Raw genomic sequence first — 20,222 nt, 5'->3', positions numbered from 1 at the left:
ATGAGCTATACTTACCAATATAATTTACACAGTCAGATAAACTTCTGGAAGCAAATGGTCCTTCATATACAGTCTTACTTTTATCAAACAAATACACCATATAGCTATCACAGCCTCTCTGAAAAAGAAACAATTAAAAAAAATCCTTGAAAATACTAGGTTCTCTAAGTACTTAAACACCACATTTCCTATGAAATTCATTGTGAAATGCAAATGAATAACATTAATGTTTATTAGCATACATCTTACAAATTTAAGGTCTAGATTACTACTCAGGAAAAATAAATAACTGTAGTATGGGCTAAAGTGAAAAACAATCACAAGACCCAAAAGGACAAAAGCAAAAAGTCTTAACAACATATATCCATACAATGGGAATACTATTTAGTAATCAAAAGGAATGAAGTTCTTATATATGCTAGGACATAAATGAACCTTCAAAACATAATACTAAGTTAAAGAAGTCAGACACAAGAGGCTATAGACTGTATGATTCCACTTATATGAAGTATTTGGAAAAGGCAAATTACTGAGATAGAAAGTAAATTAGTGGATGCCTGAAATGAACAGAATGGAGATTAAGAGTTAGTGGACATCAAGGATCTTATTGATATGGAAATATCTTAAAACGGGTTTATAGTAATGGCTGCACAATTAGGCAAATTTACTAAAAAAAAAAAAAAAGCACTGAATTGTACACATGAAATGGGTAAATTACACGATATATAAAATTTGCCTCAAAAAAGTAAAACAACAACAACAACAAAAGAGTCATGAGCACAATATTTTACCATCCATCTATCCTCTGGCAGGATCTATGAGACTGCTGGTCTAATTTCAAGGTTCTAGGCTTTAAGTACAAAAGAGGGGAAAAAAAAGGGGGGGGGGGAGAAAACTGGCACCAAAGAGAAAGTCATACAAAGTTTAAAACGTATTTTGTTCACTTTGCAAAGCAATGATAAGAGTAATGAGTAGGATAAAATTAAAATAAGAATTGTAAGGTACATCCCACCCGCCCCCAAGGAGATTCCAACTATGCATCAAAAAAATGCAGGGCATGCAATCCCTCTATGCTAACAGATTTCTTATACTCTAGGTATATCAGAATTCTCTTACGACTCCATCTAGAACACATTGAGAGGCTGGTTTCCGAGGATCCAGAGAAATTCCCGTCTCTGAAAGAAGCTCTTGAGAACCAGTATTTATTCCGGTTTCACGCTCAATACGAGACTGCAGCGAATGAAGACTTTCATCAGGTGGTAACAAAAAAGAAATTATCTTTGCAGAAGTCATATTTAGGATGTGTACTATCTGTATAAATGAGAAAAAATGATTTTTTTTTAAAGATTTTTACTTATTTGACAGACAGAGATCACAGGTATGCAGAGAGGCAGGCAGAGAGAGAGGAGGAAGCAGGCTCCCTGCCAAGCAGAGAGCCGGATGTGGGGCTCGATCCCAAGACCCTGGGATCATGACTTGAGCCGAAGGCAGAGGCTTTAACTCACTGAGCTACCCAGGCAGCCCAAAAAAATGATTACTGATCATTTATTACATAAAAGATTCACTGCTAGATATTAAAGGAATATGAGCAAAAGACATTATACTAAACAAGGTTCTATCATTTTCTGAAGTGAGATCTCCTTCCATAATTATGAAATGACATTCTGAAAACTGAACAGTAGAGTTTACTTTCCTATAGCAGATGTTAGATCCAAAGAATAAAGTTTCAAAATTATAGGAATGTACAAAATCTAGAAACAAAAACCCCAATTCTAAAAGTCAACACTTAGGGGTGCCTAGGTGGCTCAGTCAGTTAATCATCCAACTTTTGATTTCAGCTCAGGTCATGATCTCAGGGTTGTGAGATCAAGCCCCATGTTGAGCTCCACGCTAAGCATGGAGCCTGCTTGGGATTCTCTCTCCCTCTTTAAAAAAATTAATTACTTTTTAAAAATTAAAAAAATTAAAAATAAAAAGGCAACTTATTTATTCTCAGAAACTTACTGTAGACCTGGAAGGAAATATTCCCATTTATGAAGTCCCTAATAAATGCCAACCACAGAGTTAAGTGTTTTCATATAACAGCCTTTTAATTAGATCTTCTAAGCTCCATTTTGGCAGAGAGAAACCAGAGCCCTGAGAAGTCTTTTGAAAACAACATGATTTTAAATCCTCTTACTTCTACTGTTCTTAGATAAGTCATACAAAGTTAATACCTATGTTTCTCCAGTGCATTACGCTGACTAGTATATGCAAATGATTAAAATTACTTTTTCTTTAAATTCAATTAACATACAGTATATTATTAGATTAAAATTATTTCTGCTAGAAATGCTTATTACCAAGGTAAAACATTAACTTTCCTTTTATAATGATCTTCATGTTTGAAAAAGCTGAGAGGAAGAGGAGGGACTTGTCAAAGTTGACGTGGATTTACAAAACCAGTATACCAACTGAGACCTTCCATTCCTTCCCATTCTAAGCAGATCTTATAATACAACAGCTACCACTAATGGCAACAGCAGAAACTTAGGATGAATATTCCAAGGTGGATATATACTTTTACACAAGGTTTATGTCAAACTAGGTAAGTAATCATGGAATCCTACAACCAAAGCTGAACCATAAGAGAGCAAAAGAAAGAGAGAGGAAATACAATTTACATTTACCCCTTTGTTCCTCAAGTATTTAATAAGTGACTACTGTGGTAAATACTATTAAGTGCGTTGTGGTGGTAGCAGGTATGCAAATTGAGTAACTTATGATCCTTGCCCTCCACAGGATAACGGCCAAATTATCTGCCCCTCCCCCTGCTCGCTCTCTCAAATAAATAAATCTTTTTTAAAATAAGTATAAATAATCCAAATGTACCTAAAATGATGTCCCCTTAGGGTATAATAGGAGATAAGGCTGCAAGTATAGGATGAAAGGAGACCAAGACAAATACTGAATACGAAATGTAAGGGCTTGGACTTCATTCGATAAGCAAAGAGAAACTATGGAAGAAGTCTTTTTAAATTGAGAACCTGACAAGCTCAGAATTGTTAAAACATTCAAAAGATAAATCTGACAAAACAATTGGATATGCAACTGGATGAGAAGGAACAGTCAGACAAGCCATGCCACCTAGGTAGCTGGAAAGATGACAGTGGCAAGAAGCATAGGAAAAGCCATAGGAGAGATTTAATGGAGCAAAGGTGTTCAGTTTTTAATAAATTAAGTTTTGGGTGTCAGTGAGACCACCAAGTATAGTTATTTAGCAGTTACAAACACTCTGTAGAAAAGTCACAACTGAGGAAATAAATTTGGAAGTTGTCCATATTCAGTTTCCAGGTAAAGTTCTACAACTAAAGAGATGACAAAGGAAAGGAAGAAAAGTGGGTTAAAGCCTCTGCCTTAGGCTCAGGTCATGATCCCGGGGTCCTGGGATCGAGCCCCGCATCGGGCTCTCTGCTCAGCGGGGAGCCTGCTTCCTCCTCTCTTTCTCTCTCTGCCTGCCTGTCTGCCTACTTGTGATCTCTGTCTGTCAAACAAATAAATAAAATCTTAAAAAAAAAAAAAAGTAATATCGAAACGAGAAAACCAAGGAGAGACATTGAGGATACACTTAGGAGCATGAAAAAGGAGGCAAAGAAGGAATAATCGAATACTTCTGTTTTACCATTATCTTCAGTGGAAAGTTCAGTATACTTTTTTCAACTTTCCTATTTAAAGTTTTTCATAATACACGGTTGGAAAATCATGCAATCTTTTTAAAAAGAAAGAAGTATTCTAGTAACTTTTGTTGATTTCCTTCTTTTTAAAAATATTTTATTTATTTATTTGACAGACAAAGATCACAGGTAGGCAGAGAGGCAGGCAGAGAGAGAGGGAGGAAGCAGGCTCCGTGCTGAGCAGAGAGCCCAACGCGGGACTCGATCCCAGGACCCTGGGATCATGACCTGAGCCGAAGGCAGAGGCTCTAACCCACTAAGCCACCCAGGTGCCCCTGTTGATTTCCTTTTTAAATGAAAATCACCAAACAGACATCATTCCTTCTTTGAACAATATAATAAGCACCTTAGAAAATGTCCTACAATGCAAACTGTTTTGCAGTTCATGTTCCTGTGTTACTGATATTTCCGTCTGTAAGTCATTCTCCCTGCATATTCCCCTGATTCTTACTCATCTTTCAAAATTCAGTTCTATTATCATGTCTCAGAAGCATCTCCCCATTACTATGAATAGTATCCTACACATACCTTATCCTGCACAATCTCACAATTTTGAGCCTTTAAAGAAGATATTACTGTACCTGAGCTGAAGATAGATAGATAGATAGATAGAAAGAAAGATAAAGTAAGTAAGTATTTGCCCCAGATTCACAGACAGGTAAATGGTAGTTCTACAAACTGAAGTCTACAGACCACAAAACATGTAAGGAGGACTCTTTCCCTGTGTTCAATAATAAGCACATGTTCACATACACCTCAGAGGGGAAATGATGCTACAATCACATGACAAGTCTGAAAAAAATCTGGGATAAAAGACAAAAATTTTCAGGAGCACCAAAGAACTAAAAGATGTCACCAAGTGCTGCTGGGCTAACACACTAAGGAATAATTTATTCCTTGGCATGACAGAAGAAAACCAAATCAAGAAGCCAGATAATTTTTCAGCATTAGCCAAGAATGATATCAACGTGGCCCCAAGTTCCTATTGAATAAGTTATGCCAATATTATAGTAAAACCTTACATGATTATAACTTTTCATTTCAATTTTTTTTTCTGGAAAATAAAATTTAGCTCCACCCCCAACTATCCTCATCCTGCCTCCAAGATGGCCTTGGATGCTCACCACCGAGCCCTCACCACAGATTCTTCCAACTTTAGAAACTCTATCTACTACTACCCAATCAATAACTATAGAAAGACTGCAGATGAGGGTTGTTTGCAGGTATACAGCATAAGAGCCTCTCATTCATACCAATGAATATTTACTGAGAACCTGATACATGGCTTTTGTACAGAACACAGGGGTAGGGATAGCATGATGGTAGGGTGAGTGACTGTTAATAAAAGTAGTAAGAATAATCCCAGCATTAAAGAAGAAGATAACCTCTATGGAGAGGCATGAGTGGAAGATGAGAAACAATTAGAAAATATAGTAAATATGATTTAAATGACAAAATATGTGACAGAGACCATTCAGAGAAAAGGAGAGTTGAATCTGTGCCAGTGTAGCTGAGAAGATACACAGAGACAGAGATCATTCTGGGCAGAAGGAGAGCATCTGTCAAAGCACAAAAATGGATAATGTGCTTGATGGCATAGGGAGCAGTGACAAGCTGGACCTAGCAAAGTAAAAGGTAAGAGAAGCATGGCCACGGCAAGCACTTGGTTGGAGAGGACCTGCATGAAGAAAACTCCAAAAAGCAGGCACGTCAGTTTAGACTTGACTTCAACATAGAAGAACTATGTTGGTTTCTTGGACAGGAGAATAAAAAGCATTTTCAGAAGAAGAGAAGGGTAATTCTTGCTGCATGAACTGTAGGACGGAGAGAAAGTAAAGAGGCATGAAAGTCAAGCAGGAAACTTCCTCACCAAACCAAATCCTGTGTGACTGCACCCAAATGAATAAGGTCTAATGGCACCAACAGGAGGAAGAGGAAAATCCAGAAGATGTTTCATAAAAGCTATCAATAAAGACCACTTAGAAATAAAACTGAGAAGGCTTACTAAAGAAATAAAAACAAATCAGCTCTAAAACTATAATTTTCTTTTCAAATAAGCATCAGAAAAGATTATTAAAATGTTTATGCTCGTTTTCCAAGTAAATTTGTTAACTTGAATGCAAGTCTTATGAAGTAGACTACATTCAAACTAACCTTCAAACTCAGAATGTGATCCATTAATACAAAACATCTTGGCTGCTTCAAAGTAAGGTCAACAGGTCCTCCTCTTTGATGAGGATCCCAATTCAGCATCAACTGAAGCCAGTTTTCCATGGGTTCTACTATTAAACTAGAAAGCATACAAAAATAGGGTGAAAAATCATTATGTTCCAGTTTCCCTGTAGTATTGTGAAAAAGGTAATTTGATAAGTTGTCCTGTCCTTTCTCATTAGCCACCTGTATCCTTTTGTATCTTACTTTCAAGTAATTCATGAAATGACAGGGAACAAATTTTTTTCCATAAAAAAACCCCAAAACCTACATATGTAAGTACTGGAAACTTCAACAGGTAAGTCTACTCCTTTCTCCAAGGAACCCATTTACTTCAGTATCCCAAGAATGTTCTTATAGCAGGAGTTCTTATTTCTACTAGACCTGTGCTGTCCAAAATGGTAGCCTCTAGTCACAAGTGGTTATTTGCATTTACACTTACATTAATTAAAATTAAATAAAAATTTAAAATTGAGTTCTTCTGTCATACTACAACCTTTCAAGTGCTCAACAGTCTCATGGGGCCATGACAGATATAAAACTTTTTCATTATCGCAGAAAATTTTACTGCACAGTACTACTTCAAACAGACAACAATTCTACTGTTTTTTTTATAACCCTAAAGAAACTAAGATGAACTTCCTCAACTAAAATATACTTACCTACAAAGGCTATTTGGTTGAGGTAAATGACTACTAAACCGAACTTCTCCTGTCATCTCTTCACATGCAAATATACACTTTGGATCCTTCTTCTTAATCTTCTCATGCCTATAAAACAAGTTACCTCAGTTGACAACTGATTCTCACACACTATAATTTTTTTTTTTTTTTTAATTTGACAGACAGAGATCACAAGTCGGCAGAGAGGCAGGCAGAGAGAGAGGGGGAAGCAGGCTCCCCGCTAAGCAGAGAGCCCGATGCGGGGCTTGATCCCAGGACCCTGAGATCATGACCTGAGCCGAAGGCAGAGGCTTAACCCACTGAGCCACCCAGGTGCCCCTAATTTTTTGACATTTATTTTTATTCAATTATTTGTTTAAAAGGCAATTACGCCATATGAGGGGAGTGGAAGGAAAAAGAGCAGGTTAACTGAAAATTTCTATTCCCATCAAACACACCAAAGTTCTCTTCCATTTCTTACCAGGTAAATGGCTGTAGATGATGCAAAAAAGGCCTATATCCAGCAATACATTCAAAGACCATGGTCCCAAAGCTCCAATAATCAACAGTAGCTGAGTAAGGCTTATTCTCAAAGAGTTCTGGGGCCTTAAAAAGAAAAACAAAAATGCTTTAAATGTCAACACTGTTAAGAGAAAAGCCACTTTATTTTTGAACTACTATATTTGACCTTCAGAAATAAGAACATGAATCCCATACACTTGAATTCAAAGAAACAATCCATGTCTCACCAGATATTGCAGTGTTCCCACAAAAGATGTACACAGACTTCCTTGATCAACATCTTTGGCATATCCCAGATCAATTATTTTATGCATAATCTGCAATACAATAAGTATTAGATGATTGAGAACTCTGGAAGGGAGAGCCAACAATGTCCTTATAAGGCTCTGGAGAGGGTGATGGGGAAGAGCTGGGCTCTGGAATACCACAAATGTATTTCAAAAGCCTGAGCTCCACCGCTTATGTGCCCTTGATCAAGTTACTTCTCTGTTTCCTAAATGATGGTATTACCAACAATTCTTACGTCACAGAATTATTATTAGGATCAATGAAACAATGAAAGAAAAGAAAAGTGCCTGATACATGATAAAAAATGCTTAAAAATTAAGTATAGACTATTAATTTTTATTTTGGTATATTCAGAATAAGCTTGATCCATTAAACCAGAAGGGAAAGGTAAAGATGATTCCAAACTTGAAAAAGCATCATAGCACTGAGTGAGTCTAACTCCAAGAATATCCTGAAATCTTTGGATACAAAAAACAAAACAAAACAAAACAGCAACAGTTGCTGCCAATCGTACATGAAAGGCTCCTAAGGGGAGAAGCACCATCAAGGTTTCATCACCTTCAACTGACCACCATCACCAACTAAAGACCACACAATCCAACTCAAAATTCAGACTCTTGGTTTTACATCCTTATTGGAGTGGAACCTGAATGCTAGTCACAAGAAAACTGTTTAAATTATTCTGATAAATACAAGTATTCCAGGAATCAATGCATAATCTCTGGTTCTCCTCAAGATGACTCATTTAAGAATCTGAGAAATCAAGATTGATTTTGAATTTTACTTAAATACAGAACTTAGGACTTTTGGGGAAGAGGATGAGTTTGTTCTTTCTTAAATAAGAAACATAGTTAAATAAACATACTTAACTAAATCCAGGATGTGCGTTGGATGTGCTTTGTAAGGGATTAACAAACTATTTTTACTCACTGCCTATTATCTCTACTAGACACTATATTAGAAAACAGAAGTGAGCAAGATAGGCACAGTTCCTTCTCTAATGGAACCACTGTGTTAGCAGAGGAGACAAACATCTAAACACAAAACCACAGTTCAGTGTAATGAGGGCTGGGATAGAAAAAGTATAAAATGCTATAGAAAGACAACAGACTTCAAAGACTACACCAGGGAGACTGTATTCAATTGGCATGTAACATTTCTTCAGGTTTCACCTACCTTTCCACCAACATCCTGAAGAACTATGTTTTCAGGTTTTAGATCACGATGTATAATTTTGTTTTCATGCAAATATCGGATCCCAGACCCTAAATAAAGTTTAAAATGTATTTTGAGGTAACAGAAATTTATTAAAAATAAATCCGTCTCACATTTTATACAGATGTACTCTGACAGTCGAACTTTTTTCCTAAGTTTTGTTTATTTAAGTAATCTCTACACCCAATGTGGGGTTTGAACTCACAACCCTGAAATCAAGCACTGCATGCTCCTCTGACTGAGCCAGCTAGGCACCCCTCTGATGCTCATATTTATAAGGACCATCATAACTATATGATTAATGATATTATACCAGTTAAGATTCTCACCACAGAACATCCAGTTAACATTTAAAAAAATACTACAGAATTATATAAATCCCCTAGTTTTCCCTCCCACCTAAATCATCTTCTTCACCTAGACTTGACCTCCACGACCTAGGAATAGAAGCAAAATCAAAATACATAGGGAAACATATTCTTGGCTTCTGACCTTCCTCCAAGGGCCTAAGTGCACGTAATTTTAGGGATTTTTCAGGAATAATTCTTATTAAAAAGAAATTTCATCCTAAGAGTTGACTTGAGGACCAATAACCATGAGATGCAATGCCACTGGTAAATAAAATTACTATGTTAGGCAGAGAGGGATGGAGGGAGAGTAAAATTGAATAAGGTCATTTCACACCATTTTTTGTCAGCAATTGGAACATCTATTAGTCAAAAGTGGACTCCTGGCAAAAAAACAAAAAATAACAAAATATCCTAGTTTTAGCATCAACAGCAACAGTTAAATTTTTCTGATAATTTCTTATAGATGGTAGCAGTGCATGCTTTGTATAGTACATCAAAAATTCTCCTTAATGTCCAAGCAGCATATAGATCCTTTTATAAACTAAAGGGGCATTAAATTATGATAGTATTTTCAAATTGATTACATACCTATATCATTCAGTAAAGAAAGTATCTGGCTTTCTTTAAGTCCACAGCAATTTTCTGGTTTGTTAAGTAACTGAAGAAAAAAAAAAGAAGTCTAAAAATGTATACTGCCAATACTGCTGGGCAGTAGTAGCAATACATTAATCATTATACACTAACAGAATATTCAAATAAGAAAACAAGTCACAATTAAGAAAATGTAAGAAGGGAAAAATTACTAAAACCATACTGAGGACAATTAATTTCATTACAAGACTTATACAAGTAAAGATAAAGGGGGAAAGTATGTGAAATTGAAAAAGGTTGGAAAAAACCTCACATGTTTAATAAAAGTCATATGGCAGATTTAAAATGAGATGAGAAAGATCTAAAATAGAAAAAAAAAACCTCTTTTTTTTTTTAATACAACTTCTTTATAAACACCTTAGATATTGATATTTTGGTCTAACACAATCAATCCACTCCCACCCTGCAAACACCACCAACTACAAAAAAATGCATGTTCTCAATCAGGCATTAGCAGATGTTCCCAGTAAAGAACCATACAGTAAATATCTTAGACTTTGCAGGCTACAGGTCTCTGTCACAATTACTCAATTCTGATGTTGTAGTGAAAAAGCAACCACAAAAGCAGGTAACAGGCCATAGTTTACTGACTGTTAGTCTAGATTATCATATTAAATAGGATTCAAGCATTGCTAAGGTTCGTGATTTACTATCTCATCATCTCAAAATATCCACACTACCTTCCGGAGATCTCCTCCAGAACAGTATTCCATTGCTAGAAGAGGCACATCATTAATTAAAAAATTCAATTCCTCAGGTACATCACAGGCCTTTACAACATTGGCGTGGTTCAACCTAACAAGAAGGGGAAAACATAATCAAAATTTCTTTTTCCAGTGAAAAGAGACTGGGTTTGAAATGGTAGTTAATTGGGGGGCAGTGGAAGAAAGGCTGGCATTATTTATAATATTCTAATTTCTTATTTGTATAATGAAGAATTAATAATTTTCAAAATAAAATAAGATGGGGAACCTTGGGGGGCTTGATCAGTTAAGCCTCTGACTCTTGATTTTGGCTTAGGTCATGATCTCGGGGTCGTAGGATCAAGCCCCGCATCAGGCTCAGCAGAGAGTCTGCTTGGGATTCTCTCTCCCTCTCCCTCAGCCTACCCCCTCTAAAATAAATAAATAAATCTTTAAAAATACATAAAATACAGATAAAAATACTAACACAGTCACCACTATTACATTTCTATGTGCCAAACAGTACCCACTTTACATACTTTAACTCATTTACTTGTCACAATAATCCTACTATAGGTAGACTTATTAATAGTCTCATCACACAGGAGAAAACAGAAGCACAAATTGGTTAAATAATATAGGATCACACAGCAAGGAGGTGGTCAAGTAAGGATTCAAGTCTGGCAGTCTGGCTCCAAAGTCTTTATCATATTGGTTCTCCCACAATCACTTATGTTACCCATAGGTAATATATTAAAATTTTGGCATATTTCCTTCTGGCTTCAATCTGTACATAAACACGTTTTAAAATAAATGTTAAATCTCACTATATGTTGTTTTCTAACATCTTTTTTTTTTTTAACTTAACAATATATCGTCCCAGCCATCATCTATCAGCATTATCATCAATGCAATGGATCTCAAAACTGGAATAGATTACAAGGTCCTAGAGACCTAAGAAAACAGATTCTCCATGCGCAGGGCCTAAGAATTTTTACTCTTAACAAGGTTTCCTCGTGATTCTGCCACATAGCCAAGTCTGAGTACTTTAACAGTGAACTGAGCAAAGACACTGGAGTCAGAAAATACTTATTTCAAATCCAGACTCTATTAGCTATCAGTTGTATGACTCCATGAGCTTCAACTTCCTCATCTTAAAACGGGGATAACACCTAAAAATAGGGTTGCTATGACAAGCAGAATTATTTATAAAGCACTTAGCACACTACTTGTGCAGATTTTAAAATATGCCCGCTTATCCCTTTAAGAGCTTAATTTTTCTCCTCCCCTTCAGTGTAGGCTATACCTAGCGACTCATTTCTAACAAACAGAATGTGGTAGAAAAGATATTACTTCCGAGGAAAGACCATAAAAGATATGTGAGCTTTCACTTTGTTCTTTCTCCTCAGATCACTCACTTTGGGGAAAGTTAGCAGCCATGTCATGAAAATATCCAAGCTTCCCTATGCAGAGGCCCATATGATGAGCAACTGATACCTCTAGCCAACAGCCATATAAATGAGCTTGGAAGTGGATACTGCAGCTCCACTCAACATTTTATGGTGTTTCAGGAGGGATCTCCTGAGTCAGAGTCACTAAGCTAAGTCACTCCCAAATTCCTAAACCACAGAAACTGTGAGATACTAAATGTTTGTCGGGATCTCTTTTTTAAATTTATTTAAGTAATCTCTACACTCAATGTGGAGCTTGAACTGATGACCCTGAGATCAAGAGTCACATGCTCTTCCGACTGAGCCAGCCAGGTGCCCCCAAATGGTTGGTGTTTTAAGCCACTACGTTTTGGGGTAATTTTGTATGAAGCAACAGATACACTATTCAACAAAAGTAGGTAAGAGTAAAGAAATGAGAGTAGTGATCATATTTAATGAGAAAGTATAGTGGATAAACATTGTCCAATATCCAGAAGAAAAAGATTCCGCCCACAGAGAATGGAATCTGATAATTCCTAGCTGACTTTTTTTTTTTTTTTTTAAGATTTATTCGAGAGAAAAAGTGAGCACGAGTTGGGGGAGAGGGGGAGAGGAAGAAGCAGACTCCCACTGAGCAGGGAATCTAACCCAGGGCTCGATCCCAGGACCCTGAGACCATGACCTGTGCCAAAGGCAGCTACTGTTCAACTGAGCCACCCAAGTGCCCCCTTAGCTGATTTTTAAAACTAAACCTACTTAATCATAATGTGATACTATTATTTGAAATAGAACACATATATTTGATGAGGAAAAAAGACACATTCTCCAAAAGATCCTGAGAAGAACAGATTCTTATCCTCCTTCCCTATGATGACATCTTCCTAGGCTGAAGAGCTGGGGAAATACAAGCCACCAAATACACTTACTTCTTCATGATCTGGATTTCATGGCACCACCGTTCTCTGTTTTTGGTACTTAGCTCTAGGCGACATGACTTAATTGCTATTTTGACATCAAGTTCCTGTCAAAATAGAAAATCAACAGAGAAAAATATATTAATTAGGTTCATGTGTAGATTTACTTGCTATCAAAGAAATGCTAACCTGGGGAAACAAAATTCTTTAGCTTTACTAATTAAACGGATTTATCTACAGCTCTCTTAAGTCAATGCCTTTTTAGGTAAACCATGAGATAATTAAAGCAATGCTTCAAAACTAACCTTTACCCCGGCCTCCATAAAATGAAAAACCCACAGCGAACGTCATATCCAATGGGGAAAAACTGAGAGCTTTTCCCCAAGGTCAGGAACAAGACAAAGATGTCCATGCTCACCACTTTTATTCAACATAGTACTGGAAGTCCTAGCCACAGCAATCAGACCACAAAAAGAAATAAAAAGCATCTAAATTAGTAAGGAAGAAGTAAAATTTTCACTATTTGCAGATGACATGATACTATACACAGAAAACCCTAAGTAAAGATTCCACAAAAAAGGACCTTGAATAGCCAAAGCAATCTTGAAAAAAAGAAAAATAAAACTGGAGATATCACAATTCCAGGCTTAAAATTGTTTTCAAAGCTGTAGTAATCAAAACAGTATGGTGACACAAAACTAGACAAATAGATCAAAAGAACAGAACTGAGAGCCCAGAAATAAACCCACCATTATATGCTCAATTAATCATGACAAAGGAGGCAAGAATATGCAATGGGAAAAAGACAGTCTCTTCAACAAATGGCGCTGGAAAACTGGACCACTACATGCAAAAGAGTAAAACTGGACCACTTTCTTACACTATACACAAAGATACACTCAAAATGGATTAAAAACAGGGATGCCAGGGAGCCTCAGTCAGTTAAGCATATGGTTCTTGAATTTACGTCATGGCCTTGATCTCAGGGTTGTGAGACTGAGCCCTGTGTTGGGCTCCAGGGTGGGCATGAAGCCTGTTTAAGATTCTCTTTCTCACTCTCCCTCTGTCTTCCCTCCATCCCTCCCCCTGCTCGCACATGTGTGCACGCTAAATAAATAAATAAACAAATAAATAAAGGATTCAAGACATAAATATGAGACCTGAAACCATAAAAATCCTAGAAGAGAACACAGGGGATAATTTCTCTGACATCAGCCATAGCAACATTTTTCTAGACATGTCTTCTAAGGAAAGGGAAATAAAGGCAAAATACACTATTGGGACTACATCAAATAAAAATCTTCCACACAGCAAAGGAAACAATCAACCAAAGTAAAAGGCAACCACTGAATGGGAGAAGATATTTGCAAATGACATATCTGGTAAGGAATAGTATCCAAAATATGTAAAAACTGATATAACTCAACACCCAAAAAACAAATCAGCCAACTAAAAATGGGCAGAAGACAGGAATAGATAGTTCCCCAAAGAAGATAAACAGATAGCCAACAGATACATGAAAAGATGCTCAACATCACTCATCATCAGGGTAATGCAAATCAAAACTACAATGAGCTATCATCTCATACCTGTCAGAATGGCTAAAATAAAAAACACAAGAAACAACAAGTATTGGTGAGGATGTGGAGAAAAATCTCATGCACTCTCGATGGGAATACAAACTGGTGCAGCCACTGTGGAAAACAGTATAGAGGTACCGTGGAAAGTTACAAATACAACTACCCTATGATGGTAACTGTACTGGGTATGTGCCCCAAAACTACAAAACACTAATTCAAAGGGATACAGGCACCCCTATGTTTACTGCAGCACTATTTACATTAGCCAATTTATGGAAGCAGCCCAAGTGTCTACCAATAGATGAATGAATGAAGATGTAGTATTAAATGGAATATTATTCAGTCATAAAGAGGAATGAAATCTTGCCATTTGCAACAACATGAATGAAGCTACAGAATATAATGCTAAATGAAATACCAGTCAGAGAAAGACAAATACCCATGATTTCACTCATATGTGGAATTTAAGAAACAAAACAAGCAAAGAAAGAGACAGACAGACAACCAAGAAATAGACTCTTAGTTACAGTGAACAAACGGATAGTTACCAGAAGGGGAGGTAGGTGAGGAATGGGTGAAATAGGTGATGGGGATTAAAGAGTACACGTACACTAATGAGCACTGAGTAATGTACAAACTGTTCAATCACTATATTGTACATCTGAAACTTATATCACACCGTATACTTAGTGGAATTAAAATAAAAAGCAACAAAAAAAGAAAAAAGAAAGAGAAGGGGGAAAAATCTTGACAGCTCAAATGCCCAAGAAGATCAGACAGATACATTTTTTTTTCCTCTCAGAGGAAAAAAAATAAAAGACCTCTTGTACTAACATACTTAGAACTGAATTCTACCATAGAACAGTTCTAACATACTTAGTTCTAACATACTTAGAACTGAAAATTTTAATAATAATTAAATGAATACTTCTTTATAGAATGAACCAAATCTCTTTTACTTTTTTTAGTGATTAAAGAAAACGTCACACCTGTCACCCAGGTTCTTAGGGAACTAACAATTTTTGTTTAGAAATACTCAGAAAAGATAAAAGTTATGAAGAGTGAGACTCTGAGGTTCTGAACTGGCTTGAGAAGAAACTCAACCAAACTTCAAACACATCAAAGCACAGAAGCAAAAAATAACTGAGTCTGATCCCATTACAGGTCTCTTCAGAACACCGTCTCCTATACAGAACTAGAAAAATACAAAGACTTGTCTCCCCAACAAACCACTTTTTGAGCTTAGTCAAGACAGCTAACAAGGGCCCCAGCCTTCAGCATAATTAGAATGAAGACGATAATTCAGAGCTACTTGGCCTCAGCAGCAATAAATAGTTTCAATATAAGCAAACCTAACCAAAAAAACCCTCCAAAATTTGTTCCTAACCTTTACATTTCAAACAACATTTTAAAAATCCTAACAATGGCTATAACTAGTAATTTAGCCAATTCTGACTGAAGTTAAACCCAACCTGATGCACATTACAGGAAATAGTCAGACCTCATTTCATTCTGACAACAGTAATAATGCAGCCCAGGAACAGCAGTCAGGACCAAACGGGAAGAAAAAATAATAATAATTATATATATATATAGTGTATGTATATATATATAGATATATATATAGTATATAGAAGAGGAAGCAAGACATTAACTTGTATGGGATATTCTAAATGGGGCAGAAGGACGGTGAAGGGAAGAAGCTAAATATAAGATAGGCCATGTACAGAGAAAAAAGAAAGGAGTTAGGATACACCACAATCTAGCTTAAACACAGTCCTCACTCCTTTCAACCTTTCTTTTGTTTTGAGCAGGTACCTGGCTGTAACCAGGTCCCATTTAAGCTTTTACCACCATGGAAACAATTTAGTATAACCATGAACAACATTAAGCCCTAAAACATGGGAATATTTCAGAGACAGATAGTGGTGATTGTTGCACAACAATGTGAATGTACTTAATGCCACAGAACTGTAAAAATGATAAATGTTATCTATTTTACCACAATAAAAAAACTGGAAAATACAAAGTTAAATTAGTTTCTTCACTAAAGTGCTTCTCAGAGCTTTTAATATGCTAATGTGGATTATGACTCTCCAAGTAAAACAATGTTATATACAGCATTTACCCAATGTATCTGACCACAGTATCCTTTTTTCAAAGAATTTCACGTGATTAATTTTTCCAAACATAGAAGCACTTTGAAAAGTGCTACCTTATTCCCTAGGAAGAATTCGGTTATTTTCGCCAAGCTGCCACATTACTTCATAAATACCTTTGTTATATAGGTTACCACATTGTCTGCCTCTCCCACTAGACTTGAAATCTCCCTGAGGGCGGAAAAATATTTTTGTTGACTTGGGTACCATCAGCACCCAGTATAATAATCAGATAATAAACTATCTCACATCCTTTTCTCTTCCTCACTGTGATTTGAGAGATGTAGATAAAATAGTAGGACAAGGCTTCCACCCAAACACAAAGTTATTTAAAGCTATTAAGAGAAAATGTGAAATCAGGCTTAGAAAAGTAATGATGCTGTTTCCAATTCTTAGGACAGAGTATTTCTTCTCTTTTCACTACAGGCCCAGTTGTCAAATGTCCCAGTTTAGGGGATGAGCCAGTCTAGATACCTGGAAAAGTTCCTGAGAGATTTCTAGGATTCTAGAGGAACCCAAATCTCTTCCATTTAAAAAGTAATGAATTCCAGGGGTGCCTGGGTGGCTCAGTCGTTAACCCTCTACCTAGGGCTCAGGTCACGATCCCAGGGTCTTGGGTTCAAGCACCACGTTGGGCTCCCTGCTCAGCAAGAATCCCTCTCTCACTCTCCCTGCTTGTGTTCCCTCTCACACTGTGTCTCTCTCTGTCAAATAAATAAATAAAATCTTTTTTAAAAAGTAATGAATTTCATAGAGACAGAAAGTAAAAGTATGGTTGCTGAGAGGCGGGGACAATGTGGAGTTATTGGGAGTTACCGCTTAATGATTACAGAGTTTCAGTTCAGTAAGATTAAAAAGTTCTGGAAATAGATGGCGGTAATGGTTGCATACCAGTGTGAATGTACTTAATGCCACTGTACTGTACACTTAAAAATGGTTAAAATGGTAAACTTTATATATACTTTACTACAATTCTTTTTAAAAAGTGATGTGTTGATCTATCTATCCCCAGTCAGGGACCAAGAAAAGCAGTCACAAAAACATGCTAACAAGAATATTTTTTTTCTTATGACCAAGGTGATGGGCAGGCTTAGAAAACAAGGCCATAGGTAACATTCCACTAGAAATACCTGGCTCCCTCTTTTCTCTTTGAGTGCCTTATGTCCTCTCTGATTATGAGAATTATTAAATTTACTACTTGTCTAGCTGTCAACGCACTCAACACCATAGTCCTTCACCTCCCATTCTCCCTCTCTCCAAGATGTCTTCCTATGATCTATCTAGAAAGCTGCATCACAAAATTTCCTCAGTTCGGTGACATTTGTCACTGTGACTGCCACAGAAACATGCCTGTTCCTCCCAGGTATACTCTAATGTTCCCTACCTCGCACCCTATATTACGGGCTCTCTACCTATACCCCCTATTCCTTAAGACAGCAAATCCTGAATTTATTTCTCCATTCACAGGTCAATTGCAAACACTTTAATAATTGTAACTGTTCATCTTGCCCCATGTTTTTCACTCAGATTCATCTTTTACAAAACAATCTTTCAAAGACAGCAATTTTATCTTGACATTTCCTTTTTTTAAAGTCAATTAATAATGGTAAAGATGATGAAAACAGCAACAATACAGCAGCAGCAGAAGCCAACATTTGAGGGCTAAACTTAGGCCAGGTACTGTACTTAGCTTTACACATATTATCTTATTTAAGTCTCAAACAGACCCAGGATGTAAATAATTATTTTAACTCTTCTACAGATGACAGAATAAAGGCTGTACTGCAAGGAATATTAGTCAAGGATCTATACCTCTAAAAGGTTTGTGAATGTCCTTCAGGAGAGCATGACCCCCCTCAAATGGCAATGCATAAGGTGGTGGGGATGTGTAACTGTGCATTTTGCTAGGGAAAGGGTTCATAGCTTTTATTGGTATGCTGAAAGATGCATAGCTCAAACATGATTATTAACTGCTACTAAATGGTTAAACATTTTCAATTAAATTAAAGCAAAATTCTTGAGTCTGAAGTTAGCTGTCTTCACCTACTAGAGCACCTCACACCCAATCTACTTCCTTTCCTTAGGAAGCCATGATCACTTCACCAGCTGATCCTCACACTGTTCCCTACCCAGAACGCTTCCCCAAATCTGAAGCCTACCCAATGCCTCCAAATGCTTAACTGTGGACCCATGAAACCTTTCGTGTCTATTCCAGCCCCTACAGATACAACATAGCCTCCAAGCACACACATGAACACACACATTCCAACAGTCAACCCCCTTCTTCAGTCCCATTTTCTCACCCATTCATGCTCGCAATACGCACTTTAATGTGCATCTGCCTCGCACACCCCAACACTCTCTGCATTCGGAGACACATACGCAGTGTCCCACTCAGTAAACAGTTTGTCACATCTTGACAATCATACCCGAAGTTCCCCCTAAGAGCTCTATCTCACACACACTGACCCTGGCCCTCAGAGACAACCTTGGACTCAGTCACCAGACTTACAAGCACAGTTTCACACATTCACTCACTCACAGGCGGCTCACTGGCCCACAGTACTACCCAAAGTCTCACCGACAATCTCTCACGTACTGACAGTCGCGGTGTTCCACAAACGCTGACAAACACCCACCGCCGCTCCCTCTCCCGCCCCACCTCACCCGATGCTGATACAGGCAGACGTTCCCAAAGCCGCCGGTGCCCAGCCGCTCCCGCATCTCCCAGGGCCCGCCCGCGCCCGGCCGCAGCCCCGGGGGCCGCTCCATGGGGCGGGAGGGCAAGCGGCCTCACGTTCAGCCACTGTTCCCAGACCGGTTCCGGCCGCCGAGGCTCGCGCTTCTTTCTTCTCGCGAGATGTATGCGTCACTTCCGGTAACCGCCACGGGAAACGCCCTGCCCCAGGTACTCCCGCACCCCTGCGGGAGCCCAGCCAGCGAAAGGATTGGAAAGAGTGGAGCTCGCCTTCAGTTCGCTAAGTCCCCTTTTTAAATTCCTGGCTGAGAGAACCCACATATGTTTTCCCAGACTTCAAAACTATAAGCTCTCCATTCCTTTCAAGTCATTTTCAAGTTATCGTCTCCACCCCGTCCACATTACACCTTTCTTCAGACCTCTGCCATCTGTCATCCAACTCCATCACCCGCTGAACTGGCACTGGCAAAAGCCACCAATGATTCAAATATTGCGGAATCTAAAAACTAGAAAGACTCCTGCGCTAACAGGTCTACTGATGCATTAAATTTTACAGTCTATTTTTTTTTAAAACGATTAATCATCTACCATAAAGTCAGGCTCAGCTCTTCTTTTGCTTGACTTCTTGTACACCTGTTCTAGGATCTCCCCTGTAATCACAAAAGACTCAAGGATGTGATGCTGTTGCAAAGTAAAGAATATTCCTCCTGATTTCGGGAGCTTTCCCCTGAATGCCTTAGGGAGCTTGCAGTCCAGTGGTCTCCCATTTATGGGTTTGCCAGTGCAGTAGTGCCTTATTGCAGGGGATTGTTTCTGATGCTTGGTGCAGGGCTGCAGAGGCAAGCTTCAGGAATACTGTTAGTGCAACAAGAAATGCTTCCCAGTGGTGGATAGCCTTAGCATGGAAGAACCAGTTTTCCGTTTTCACTTTGAGTTGGTCATATGTCTCAGCCTCACAGACCTTGGGGATCTAGTCATTCACTCTGGGTATAAAAATCACTGTGGCATCCAATTCTCTGAAGAAATGTTATCAGTTGCATTAAGTGGTCATTGGAGCGCCCTTTGAGATCATGTGTGCTTGAACCATCGTTTGCACAGCCCCACCTGTGGTGATCTCAGCACTTAAATTCCAACTTACACTTTGTG

The 20,222-nt window shown here is 37.8% G+C and overlaps 1 protein-coding gene across 2 annotated transcripts in view; it reads right to left on the bottom strand.

Annotated features, from left to right (window-relative positions):
* CHUK (component of inhibitor of nuclear factor kappa B kinase complex) overlaps window positions 1–19,235 on the bottom strand; it is a 43,899-nt gene extending 24,664 nt beyond the window's left edge. For both annotated transcript variants that reach the window (XM_080823258.1, XM_080823259.1), the window contains exons 1-11: window positions 19,046–19,235; window positions 12,652–12,746; window positions 10,293–10,407; window positions 9,550–9,619; window positions 8,573–8,661; window positions 7,336–7,425; window positions 7,068–7,192; window positions 6,587–6,694; window positions 5,868–6,003; window positions 1,117–1,311; window positions 16–118 (exon numbers count right to left, since the gene is read on the bottom strand). In XM_080823258.1, coding sequence (XP_080679384.1) covers window positions 16–118; window positions 1,117–1,311; window positions 5,868–6,003; window positions 6,587–6,694; window positions 7,068–7,192; window positions 7,336–7,425; window positions 8,573–8,661; window positions 9,550–9,619; window positions 10,293–10,407; window positions 12,652–12,746; window positions 19,046–19,150 — 1,231 coding nt within the window. In that variant the 5' untranslated portion in view covers window positions 19,151–19,235. The remainder of the gene's footprint in view (window positions 1–15; window positions 119–1,116; window positions 1,312–5,867; window positions 6,004–6,586; window positions 6,695–7,067; window positions 7,193–7,335; window positions 7,426–8,572; window positions 8,662–9,549; window positions 9,620–10,292; window positions 10,408–12,651; window positions 12,747–19,045) is intronic.
* Between the last annotated feature and the right edge of the window lie 987 nt (window positions 19,236–20,222).

This window comes from Martes martes (genome assembly GCF_963455335.1).
Source record: "Martes martes genome assembly, chromosome: 14".
Taxonomy (NCBI): domain Eukaryota; kingdom Metazoa; phylum Chordata; class Mammalia; order Carnivora; family Mustelidae; genus Martes; species Martes martes.
This window is presented reverse-complemented; position numbering and strand designations above follow the sequence as displayed.